At 30.2% G+C, this 13,814-nt stretch overlaps 1 protein-coding gene across 2 annotated transcripts; it reads right to left on the bottom strand.

Moving 5' to 3' along the window:
- Positions 1–11,393: 11,393 nt before the first annotated feature.
- On the bottom strand, positions 11,394–13,370 carry LOC136234229 (putative F-box protein At1g47790). 2 transcript variants are annotated; one of them, XM_066024021.1, is made up of 2 exons: positions 13,296–13,370; positions 11,394–12,780 (listed from the first exon to the last, which is right to left on the bottom strand). In XM_066024021.1, exons 1-2 carry the CDS (start codon positions 13,336–13,338, stop codon positions 11,591–11,593), a joined length of 1,233 nt encoding a protein of 410 aa, XP_065880093.1. In that variant the 5' UTR covers positions 13,339–13,370; the 3' UTR covers positions 11,394–11,590. The 2 variants fall into 2 exon arrangements, with proteins under 2 accessions (XP_065880093.1, XP_065880094.1); XM_066024022.1 differs by having other exon boundaries at positions 11,394–12,759; positions 13,296–13,361.
- Positions 13,371–13,814: the final 444 nt, after the last annotated feature.

The following is a 13,814-nucleotide window of genomic DNA, read 5'->3' as shown; positions in this document are numbered from 1 at the left end:
TATTATATTCTTTTCTTATTAACTTTATATGTTATCTTTTTATTTAGTTTTATTTTCTTATTTATTATAATACAATTAATTAGTATTCTTACCTATTAAGATCTCATATTTGTTTTTCATCGACCATTCCATGACTTCTAAATTTCATGACTCATGCAATATATACAAACTAAAACTAAAATAATATTGATACATGTCAGTGTTCGAAATATTGTGGATATTTTTAATTACTTTTAGTTGACATATATTATATGAAAAATGAAATTTAGTAGTCATGGAATCATTGATAAAAAACAAATATAAGATCTTAATGGACAAGAATACTAATTAATTGAATTATAATAAATAGGAATATATAACTAAATAAAAAGATAACATATATAGTTAATAGGAAAAGAATATAATATGGTTAATTTAATTATGACATTTAGCTTAAATTGTATATATTTTGTAAATGTTAAGCTTAAATTCGTATTATTTTGTAAACGTTAAGCCTATATTGGTGCTATTTTGTACGTGAGGCCTAAATTGATGTTATATTATAAACGTTAAGCCTAAATTGATATTATGTTGTAAACGTTAAGCCTATATTGGTGCTATTTTGAATGTTGAGCCTAAATTAGTACTTCCCCAAAAACCTTAGGCCTATTTTGGTACATTATCCCTAAATTTTAATACATAGTAAGATGAACCAATGTTGCGCTTCAAGTTTAGGGGCGTGTCAGATATAAGCCCTATTTGGTAAAGAGCGTTTTGGGATAAAAAGAGCGGTGACATTTGGAGAATCACAGGAGTCCCTTCCCCGATTGTGGGCAATTCGAATCTAGCAGAGTGGCTACTGCAAGCTTTATGCGGCCCAAACCAGGAAATAATTGTCAGAACATGCTGTGCTTTGAAAGCAATATGGGACCACAGAAATAGAGTTCTTTGGCACATGAGGTGGTGGCCGACAGATACTAGCTGGCGTACTAGCTTAGAGACGGTGCATGATTGGACAGCATATCAACAACGAGAGCCACCCAAACAACCGGTAGCGGCATCACCGCAAAGCAGGGAGGGGCAGCTGCACCACGACCCCCACAGCGCACAACCGACGGCACTTGGTCCCGTTCAGACGCGGTATGGAGCTGAAACAAGGTGTCACACGGCTTCGGGCAGCAACACGGCATCAGGAGCCCAAGAGAATTCGACCATCAGATACATGAGGCTTTCGGTCTCGGTTCAGAAATGGAAGCCCCCCAATCCAGGTTCTGTTAAATGTAACATCCATGGTGCAATTTTCAAAGAATTAAAGAGCAGCGGCATGGGAGCGGTAATCAGAGATGATAAGGGTAATTTCTTACTATGCAGCAGCAGTCTTATTCCAAGTATCAAAGAACCTAGTATTATTGAAGCTCTTGCTATTCGTACGAGTATGCTATGGCTTGTTAATTGGATTTCACATCTATTGAGTTTGAGTCTGATGCCAAACTTGTGGTCGACGCTATTCTAACGGGTAAACAGGATATATCCGAGTTCGGAATGATTATACAGGATTGTCGAGTGTTGTTAGGTTCCAACCCACTTTTTAAATTAGCTTTTATTCCTCGTTTAGCGAACAGTGCAGCTCATTTGGTAGCTAGGCTAGCCTGTTCCAATGCTAGCGATTTCTTTTCATCTGTTGTGCCGGAATGGCTTGTGAACATTATTGAAACGGACGCGAGTCCATCATCTATATGATTCCAAAAAAAAAAAAGAATATAATATGATTAATTTAATTGTGACATTTAACTTAAATGGGATATATTTTGTAAACGTTAAACTTAAATTCGTATTATTTTATAAACGTTAAACTTAAATTCGTATTATTTTATAAACGTTAAGCTTATATTGGTGTTATTTTGTACATGAGGCCTAAATTGGTGCTATATTGTAAACGTTAAGCCTAAATTGATATTATATTGTAAACGTTAAGCCTAAATTGATATTATGTTGTAAACGTTAAACCTATATTGGTGCTATTTTGAACGTTGAGCCTAAATTGATACTTCCCTAAAAACCTTAGGCCTATTTTGGTACTTTATCCCTAAAATTTAATCTAATCAACTAGTGATATTGTTAAGATTCGAACCCTCGACCACTTAGTCGAAAAGATTATGATATTATAGAACCATTTAACTAAAAGTTTACACTCCATTCTGTAAAATTATAACTAAAAGTTTACCCTCCATTAGTAAGATTATTTTTCATTGATCTGCTTATATATATATATGGGGTTATTTTCAATGGTGAGCACTAAATTATCTCCATACATGGTGAGTGTTTAATAGCCATTGGATCAAGATCTAGTGGTCCATGATTTAAGTTGTAATTTAATATTAAAATGGGTTTTACCTGATGACATGTCAGTTGTAACTTGGAATATTGTGCTTTGAAAAACGTTTTTTATTTCCTCAATATATAACCAACTTCCAAGAAATAAATTTTTTTCCGGATGTTTTTATTTTACATAAGAAGACGTCTTCTTTTAAGTAATTTTGTATCCGTCTAATCAATATTATACGCATTAAATCTTAATAAATGATTATTCATTTGGAACACGAAAAGCTTGACATTGAGAATATACAACATTATTTATGATAACTAAATACAACATTAATGATGTTCTAATTAATGGTGTTGTCCCCCTATTTATTACCTTAGAATTGTAAGCTCAATTTAAATTTCTAAGATTGTAAGCTCAATTTGTAAATCCTCAGGATTCCAAAATCAATTTGTAAATCCTTAATTTTTTTTTTATTTCTTTAAGCATTCATTTATTTATAAACAATCATTAAACTTATAATATCTATAATTCATATATTCTAATGCTACACTAATGATAATAATAAATATCTAATGTCATCCATTTAGATGTCGTATTAAATACTACTCCCTTCATACAATTGATTTATATCCTCACACAAACGTAATGTAACGTAACATAAACATCACTGAACAGAAAACTTAACGAAACTCAAACATCACTGAAGAGAAACATTATTAAAATGAAATATTACTGAACTGAAATATTACTGAACTGAAACATCACTGAGCTGAAACATCACTCGACTGAAACATCACTGAACTGAAATGTTACTGAACTGAAACATTACTGAACTAAAACATCACCGAACTGAAACATTACTGAAAAGAAAGATCACTAAACTGAAATATTAATGAACTCAAATATTACTTAACTGAAACATCACGAAACTGAAACATCACTGATCTGAAACAATACTGAACTCCAACATTACTGAACTGAAACGTTACTAAACTAAAACATTACTGAACTGAAATATCAGTCACTGAACATTACTGAACTGAAATATTATTAAACCGAAACATTACTAAACTAAAACATCACTTAACTGATATATTACTGAACTGAAACATTATGAACTGAAACACCACTGAACTGAAACATTACTAAACTGAAACATTACTGAACTGAAATTTCACTAAAATAAAATATTACTAAATTGAATATCACTGAACCGAAATATCACTCAACTGAAACATTACTGAACTGAATATTACTAAATTGAAATATTACTGAACTGAAACATCACTGAATTGAAACATCATTGAACTGAAATACTAGTAAACTGAAACATTACTCAACTGAGACATTACTCAACTGAAACCTCACTAAACTGAAACATTATCGAATTGAAACATTACTAAACTGAAACATTATTGAACTGAAATATTACTGAACTAAAACATCATTGAACTAAAATATTACTGAACTGAAACATCGCTAAACTGAAACATCACTGAACTGAAACATCGCTGAACTGAAATATTACTAAACTGAAACATTATTGAACTGAAACACTACTGAAATGAAATATTACTAAACTGAATATCACTGAAACAAAACATCACTGACCTAAAACATCATTAAACTTAAACATCACTTAACTAAAATATTACTAAACTGAAACCTTACTCAACTGAAACATTACTGAAATGAAACATCATTGAACTGAAACATTACCGAATTAAAACATTACTAAACTGAAACATTACTGAACTAAAATATTACTGAACTAAAACATCACTGAACTGAAATATTACTGAATTGAAACATCACTAAACTTAAACATCACTTAACTAAAACATCACTGAACTGGAATATTACAAAACTGAAACATCACTGAATTGAAACATTACTGAACTAAAAGATTACTAAACTGAAACATTACTGAACTGAAACATCACTGAACTGAAATATTACTAAGCTGAAATATTACTGAACTAAAATATCACTGAACTGAAATATTACTGAACTGAAACATCACTGAACTGAAATACTACTGAACTAAAACATCACTGAACTGAAACATTACTGAACTGAAACATTACTGAACTCAAAGATTACTAAACTGAAACATTACTAAACTCAAATATTATTGACTTCAAACATAACTGAACTCAAACAGCACTCAACTGAAACATTATTGAACTGACACATTATTAACCTGAAAAATTACTGAACTAAAACATCACTGAATTGAAACATTACTAAACTGAAATATTACTGAACTAAAACATCACTGAACTGAAATATCACTCAACTGAAACATTACTGAACTGAAATATTACTGAACTAAAACATCACTGAATTGAAGCATTACTAAACTGAAACATCACTAAACTGAAACATCACTTAACTGAAACATGAATGAACTCAAATATTACTGAACTGAAACATCACGAAATTGAAACATCACTGAGCTGAAACATTACTGAACTCATTATTGAAGTGAAATGTTACTAAACTAAAACATTACTGAACCGAAACATCACTCAACTGAAACATTACTGAACTAAAATATCACTCAACTGAAACATTACTGAACTGAAATATTACTAAACTAAAATATTACTAAACTAAAACATCACTTAACTTAAATATTACTGAACTAAAAAGTTACTGAACTGAAACAACACTGAACTGAGAAACCACTAAACTAAAATATTACTAAACTGAAACATTACTGAACTGAAATGTCACTAAAATGAAATATTACTAAATAGAATATCACTGAACCGAAACATCACTCAACTGAAACATCACTGAACTAAAATATTACTTAACTGAATCATCACTGAATTGAAACATTGCTAAACTAAAAGATTATTAAACTGAAACATTACTAAACTCAAGTATTATTGAACTGAAATATTACTAAACTCAAACATAACTGAACTCAAACATCACTCAAATGAAACATTACTGAATTGAAATATTACTAAACTGAAACATTACTAAACTGAAACATCATTCAATTGAAACATTAATGAACTGAAACATCACTAAACTGAACGTTACTAAACTGAAATATTACTAAACTAATACATTAATAAACTAAAACATCACTGAACTGAAATATTACTAAACTGAATATCATTGAATCAAAACATCATTGAACTGAAATATTACTAAACTGAAACATCACTGAACTGAAGCATTACTAAACTGAAATATTACTAAACTAAAACATCACTGAACTGAAATATTACTAAATTAAAACATCATTGAACTGAAACATCACTGAACTGAAATATTATTGGACTGAAACAACATTGAACTTAAACATTACTGAACTCAAAGATTACTAAACTGAAACATTACTAAACTCAAATATTACTGAACTGAAATATTACTGACTTCAAACATAACTGAACTCAAACAGCACTCAACTGAAACATTACTGAACCGAAACATTACTAACCTGAAACATTACTGAACTAAAACATCACTGAATTGAAACATTGCTAAACTGAAATATTATTGAACTAAAACATCAATAAACTGAAATATCACTCAACTGAAACATTACTGAACTAAAATATCACTGAATTGAAATATTACTGAACTCAAATATAACTGAACTCAAACATCACTCAACTGAAACATTACTGAATTGAAACATTACTAACCTGAAACATTACTGAACTAAAACATCACTGAATTGAAACATTACTAAACTGAAATATTACTAAACTAAAACATCACTAAATAGAAATATTACTGAACTGAAACATCACTGAACTGAAATATTACTGAACTAAAATATTACTAAACTGAAATATTACTAAACTCAAATATTACTGAACTGGAATATTACCGAACTCAAACATAACTGAACTCAAACATCACTTAAATGAAACATTACAGAACTGAAAAATTATTAAACTGAAACATTATTAAACTGAAACATCATTCAACTGAAACATTAATGAACTAAACATTATTGAACTGAATCATCATTGAACTGGAATATTACTAAACTGAAACATTATGAACTAAAACATCATTGAACTAAAATATTACTAAACTGAATATCACTGAATCAAAACATCATTGAACTGAAACATCACTGAACTTAAACGTCACTGAACCAAAATATCACTGAAGTGAAACATCACTGAACTGAAACATCACTTAACTAAAACATCACTGAACTGAAATATCACTAAACTGAAACATCACTAAACTGAAAGATACTGAACTCAAATATTACTAAACTGAAACATCACGAAACTGAAACATCACTGAGCTGAAATATTACTAAACTCATTACTGAACTGAAATGCAACTAAACTAAAACATTACTGAACTGAAACATCACTCGACTGAAACATTACTAAACTGAAATATCACTCAACTAAAATATTACTGAACTGAAATATTACTAAACTAAAACATTACTAAACTAAAACATCACTTAACTTAAATATTGCTGAACTGAAACATTACTGAACTGAAACACCACTGAACTGAGACACCACTAGACTGAAATATTACTAAACTGAAACATTACTGAACTGAAATGTCACTAAAATGAAATATTAATAAATAGAATATCACTGAATCGAAACATCACTCAACTGAAACATCATCGAACTGAAACATTACTGAATTGAAACATTACTGAACTAAAAGATTACAGAACTGAAACATTACTAAACTCAAGTATTATTGAACTAAAATATTACCGAACTCAAACATAAATGAACTCAAACATCACTCAACTGAAACATTACTAAACTGAAAATCATTCAACTAAAACATTAATGAACTAAAACATTACTGAACTAAACGTTACTAAACTGAAACATCACTGAACTGAAATATTACTAAACTGAAACATTAATGAACTAAAACATCACTGAACTGAAATATTACTAAACAGAATATCATTGAATCAAAACATCATTGAACTGAAACATCACTGAACTGAAACATCACTTAACTGAAACATCACTTAACCAAAATATCACTGAACTGAAACATAACTGAACTGAAACATCACTGAACTCAAACATCACTTAACTGAAACATTAGTTAACTGAAACACTATTGAACTCAAATATTAGTGAACTGAAACATCACTGAGCTGAAACATTACTGAACTTAAACATTACTGAACTGAAACCTTACTAAACTAAAACATTACTGAACTGAAATAAATATCACACATGGAAACATTACTGAACTGATATATTACTAAACTGAATCATTACTAAACTAAAACATCACTTAACTGAAATATTACTGAACTGAAACATTACTGAACTGAAATACCACTGAATTGAAATATTACTAAACTGAAACATTACTAAAGTGAAACATCATGAAAATGAAACGTCACGAAACTGAAACATCATTGAACTGAAACATCATTGAACTGAAACATCACTTAACTGAAACATCACTTAACTAAAATATTATTAAACTAAAACATCACTGAACTGAAACATCACTGAGCTGAAACATCACTGAATTGAAACATTACTAAACTGAAACATTACTGAACTGAAATATTATTAAACTGAAACATCACTAAACTAAAATATTACTAAACTAAAACATAACTGAATCGAAACATCACTAAAATGATATATTATTAAACTGAAACATCATTGAATTGAAACGTTACTGAAATCGAAAATTACTAAACTAAAACATTACTGAATTGAAAAATCACTAAACTGAAACATTACTGAACTCAAATATTACTGAATTGAAACATTACTAAAATGAAACATTACTGAATTGAATCATCCCTCAACTGAAATATTACTAAACTGAAACATCACTCAACTGAAATATTACTGAACTTAAACATTATGGAACTAAAACATTAATGAACTCAAACATCAGTGAACTCAAAAATTACTAAAATCAAACATCACCAAACTCAAACATTACTGAATTGAAACATTACTAAACTAAAATATTACTAAACTGAAACATCACTCAACTGAAATATTACTGAGCTGAAACATTACTGAACTCCTACACCACTGAACGGAAACATTACTGAATGGCAACATCAATGAACTGAAACATCACTAAACTGAAACATTACTATACCGAAATGAAACATCACTCAACTGAAACATTACTAAACTGAAACATCACTCAATTGAAAGATTACTAAACTAAAACATTATTAAACTGAAACATTACTAAACTGAAACATCACTGAACTGAAACATTACTGAACTGAAATATTACTGAACTGAAACATCACTAAATTGAAATATTACTATACTGAATATCACTCAATCGAAACATCACTAAACCAAAACATCACTGAACTGAAACATCACAAAATTGAAACATTACTCAACTCAAACATTACTCCACTTAAACATTCTGAACGGAAATATTAGCGTAAAGTAACGTGACATGTCGTAACGTAACGTAACGTAACGTAACGTAACGTATGGTGATATAACCTAACAATGTAACATAACGTAACGTAATGTTACGTAATAAATGTAAGATCAATTTATAAATCCTTAGGATTGCTAGCTCAATCTATAAATCCTTACTATTGTAAGCTCAATTTAAAAATCCTTAGCTTTTTTTTTATTTCTTTAAGCTGTCATTTATCTATAAACAGTAATTGAGCTTACAATCTCTAATGTAATGTAATGTAACGTAACGTAACGTAACGTTAACGTAACTTAACGTAATATAATGTAACATTACCTAAACAATCATTGAGCTTACAATCTCTAATATAACATAATGTAACGTAACGTAACGTAATATAATGTAACGTAAATTAACACAACTTAATGTAATGTAACCTAAATTAGCACAACTTATCGTAACGTAACTTAACATAATGTAACATAACTTAACATAACGTAAAATAACATAATGTAACTTAGTGAAACTTACTGAAAACTAACTTAGTGTAATGTAACACAATGCAACAGAACGTAACGTAACGTGACGTGACATGATGTAATATAATGTGACGTAATGTAACATGACGTGACGTGACGTAACATAAAGTGACGTAACATGACATAACATAACCTAGCGTAACTTACTATAGTGTAACATAACATATTGTAACATAACGTAGCATAAAATATCATAATGTAAGGCCACGTAACATAGCGTAGTCTAACATAACGTAACGATACGTTACGTTACGTTACGCTACGTTATGTTATGTTACGTTACGTTATGTTACGTGACATGACATTACATTACGTCACGTTACGTTACGTTATGTTATGATAAGATTTATTAAGTTATATTATGATAAGATAATGTAGCGTAACATAACATAACGTAACTTAACGTAACGTAACATAATGTAGCGTAACGTGACGTAACATGATGTAACATAGCATAACTTAATGTGATGTAACGTAACGTAACGCAACGTGATATAACATAAAATATTTTCTAGTGTCATTATCAAACAATGAAAAAGAAAATTATACAAAATCAAATTATTCAAACCCAAATTAAATCTAAAATAAAATCAATACCGACGAAACAGTGTATAATTCCATATGTACTAACCAATACAGTCAAGGTTCTTACAAATTTCAATAGAATATATAATATAATTTTTTTTAAATTTTTTCACTCAAATTCTTTCTCAACACTCAAATTCTTGTTCATATAAAATAGAATAATAATCCCACTAGTTTCAAAAACAAGAGAGAGACATGGAAATTCCATTGAAAAAATTAATTAAAAGTTATACGAATCAAACACATTAACAATTGCTATTGATATGCTTTACTTACAAAATTAATAAAAGCAACAACGAAAACAATATTATATTTTTGGTGGAATATACAAATAGATTTATTGATAATCTTATGTATCAATTATTTTTATGATGGATTTATTATAGAGAGTAATTATTTTTGGAAAATGTGGACAATCATTTATTATAGAAAGAGAAACCTTCCTAAAAAAATAGAAAATGAATTTATGATGGAGAGAGAAATATGCCTTCAGTAACTTGATAACCTCTTGGTAACCTGCTATAGCAGGTCATTTAATCAGATTTTATTAGTCTCCATCCATGAAGAGTTACCATTGAAAACTCATATATATATATAGGATAAGGTGCAAAAATACCACTAACGTTTACCGCCAGCAACAATTTTACCTCTAACGTTGGCAAGTTAGTTCAATTCTGAACATTAAACACAGATATTTTGTTCCTTATTCTGCACCAATTGCATATCATTTTGTTTTTTTTTTAAATCATATTTTGTATGATTTAATAATAGAATTGAAGACTAATATGTATAAATTCGGCGAAATATTTTGAATTTTCTTTTATCAACTTGTACAATAGACAATATATTATTTATTTATTTATTTATATTTTTTTCACGTCTAATCATATGTTTATAATATGTTACTAATGAGTGATAAAATAATTAGATAACAAGATTCATTACCGAGAAGACAGTTTGATGAACTATTTCTCAAATTGACCCAACTTGACAATATTGGGAGTAAAATTGCTCTTGACTGCCAACATTAGAGTAAAATTGCATCATTTTAGATGTTAGAGGTAAAATTACTCTTAACTTCCAATATTAGGGGTAAAATTGCACCATTTTATCCCTATATATGTGTATATATGAATCCAAAATCTGTATCCAATCTTTCTGTCTCACAAGTACATATATTTGCTTTGATGTTCAAATGACACATTTGATCACTACAAAAGGTCTTTCTCCTGCTACAGAATACCATTTCAAAGCTGTAACCTTAACAAATGATGAAAGTAGATCAGAAAACGGGCATATGGAAGCTCAGTGCTGTACTCAGAACCGAACGATGCAGTTCCGGATCCATTTTTGGATCATTTTAACCTGCCTTCCTGAAGATAGTAACCTTTAAGCGTTTGCCAATAGTCGATGACATTAATAGGTCGATAGATATTGTTATTCAAACTATTAAAGCTTGAAAGCAGGTGCGCCATTTGCACTTAATTCAGAAGCACATCAAAGAAGACAAGTGGATAGAGAAATTAAAGCGAGATGAAGAATGTGTGGTAATTAAATTGGAACTCAGAAACAGATCAAGCATCGATCAATCCGTTGTACCTTTTCGGAATTAATGTGTTGCAAGCAGAAAATTAAGAATCTATCCATCTGTTACCATAAACGACATAAACAAGATAAACACTGTCTAATTACTAGAAAACAACATAAACAAGATACATATAGCACTCTATTACACGTTACGAAACGCCAGGTGCCTAATTGTCAGCTACTGCAACCGTCTCAGTGAAACTAAACTCTCAATGTACGGAGACGCACAAAAGTAGTAAGAACACTCCTCATTATACGTAATATTATCGTCCTTAACAACAACAAGCTCGAAGCTATCATTTTTTGCATCATATTTGGCAAGTGCACCTTTCATTCTCAGGACCAAAATTTCTCCATTCAACCTAAAGCTAAAGTAGCGACAGAATGAAGGGGAAATATTAATAACACGATAAATTTTGTTCCATGAGCTTTTCATACCAGAGTAGTCTTTGAGAACCCATAGTTCTTGCTGGCCTTCAGAGTTTTTCCCTCCAAGTGCTATAGAATCCTTGTAATTTATCAAGACTGATCGGGTCAAACTTTTTGAAGGCAAATTCACATAATCCAAACTTTCTTCCGCTAAATCAAAATATATTATAGAGTCTAGGCGTTCGTCTTCAACATAACACCTCCAATGAAGACCGTTCTTTGCATAAATCAACCTTCCAGTACAGTAACCAATCAAATTCCTTTTAGATATTTTCTGGCTTCTCCATGAACTGCTTTTCAATGAACAAATTTCAACAAAAAAGTGATCTTCATCAATGTCGGAAAAGCCAGGGACTTCTACAATCTTGTAATCATCAGAGGTAGGATCATAACCCATTGCAACTGCTCTAAATTTTGAAATCCGTTGGGATTGTATTATCTTATACTCTGTTGGAAGAAATGGATTCCATATGAGTATCCTATTATCTTCAACAAAAGCGATGCATATTAATCCATCACAAGAGTTACAAAATTTGACAGGAAGCTCTTTTTCATGATCATCAAAAAGCTTACATGGAAAATCAAATTCTTTAACATGTATAATGCCATCGGAATCTTCTTTGTATGAAACACAGGGATAAGATGCATACTTATCTGGAACAACAAGGCCAAGGAAATTCTTGTGCTGATTGTAACGGGCAGCATGAGCAAGATTTAGATGTTTCTTTATGAACTTGGTACAGTCTATAATGGAATACCAAGACTTGCGGACTGTCTTGAATCTCAAAAGAGATTTCACCGGCAATTTCAACAGAATTTCTATGACAATATCCTCCGGGAACAATTCCACCACATCCTCTTGTTTGTGTAATCCCTTCTTCGTCCATTTGCAGTTGAACGGATATTCCTTGTTAAGTTCTGATGGCACACCAGAATAAACTATCACAATTTGGGAAAAATTAGATGCTTTAATAGAAAAATTAAGTTCTCTAACATAAATTAAGAAGTGTAATAGGATATTATAGTTAAATTGAAATCCTGATTTCGACTTTGAAACGGAAAAATGTGATTGTTCGTAACACAATTAGCCTGAAATACCTAAAACAGATTTGACTGAGTTAATTCAATATCATAAATTTCAAGAACAATTAAATCTATAAGATGATTATACAGAGATAATTGAGTGCCCTACAGGAAAATTAATTGTTCTAACAAAATGCACAAGGCCTTAGAATTAGATAACTAGAACATAAATTAAGAGCATAACTAGAACTTAATAGGGGATTATTGTTAGATTGAAATCCTGATTTCGACTTTGAAACAGAAAAACTGGGATTGTTCTTAAACTTAACGACTTGACTCTTGAGGACGGGAAAACTAAGCAAAATTAGCCTGAAATACCTAAATAGACTTGACTGAGTTAATTCAAGATCATAAATTTCAAGAAATCATACCTTGAAGATGGAGAAGCAGCTTTAATGGAAGGTTTCTAGGCATTCGAGTTTAGGTTTCCATTCACAACAAACTTGTGATAAATCCATCATTCTCTTTGTTTATTTGTACAACATAATATCAGTTGGGCCAGACCTGTTCATGGGCTGGGTCGGGCTGGGCTTGGGCCGGGTCTAACCGGACTTGTCACATAATTACTTTGTCCAAGCCCGCACTATATTTACATTGGGCTCGGGTCGGGCTGGGCCAAGCTAAAAGAACTAATTCCCAAGCCCAATCCAGTCCGACCCAACTAATACCTTTGTATTTTTTGAAAATCAAAATTAAACTAAAAAATTATACTATAAACATAAATAATAAAATACAATAAACTAAATTTTAGAGGATTATTTCAATAAAAATCCATTAACGCAATCCTAAATAATAAAAAATACTTTTTTTTATAGTAATAAATAAAATAGTAACAAAAATATGTACATGTTCACCAATTCTAAAAAATATATGGTTTGGAAATTTTTATG

Source organism: Euphorbia lathyris, chromosome 6 (genome assembly GCF_963576675.1).
Source record: "Euphorbia lathyris chromosome 6, ddEupLath1.1, whole genome shotgun sequence".
Lineage (NCBI taxonomy): Eukaryota > Viridiplantae > Streptophyta > Magnoliopsida > Malpighiales > Euphorbiaceae > Euphorbia > Euphorbia lathyris.
The sequence above is the reverse complement of the archived record's forward strand: the minus strand, read 5'-3'. Positions and strand labels throughout refer to the sequence as shown.

What these genes read in the sequence shown, in the direction of transcription:
- LOC136234229 (XM_066024021.1), bottom strand. Translation starts at nt 13,338, where the DNA reads ATGCCTAGAAACCTTCCATTAAAGCTGCTTCTCCATCTTCAAG. An exon ending in GCTGCTTCTCCATCTTCAAG is followed by an intron (nt 12,781 to 13,295) that starts GTATGATTTCTT and finishes AAATTGTGATAG; the next exon opens with TTTATTCTGGTGTGCCATCA.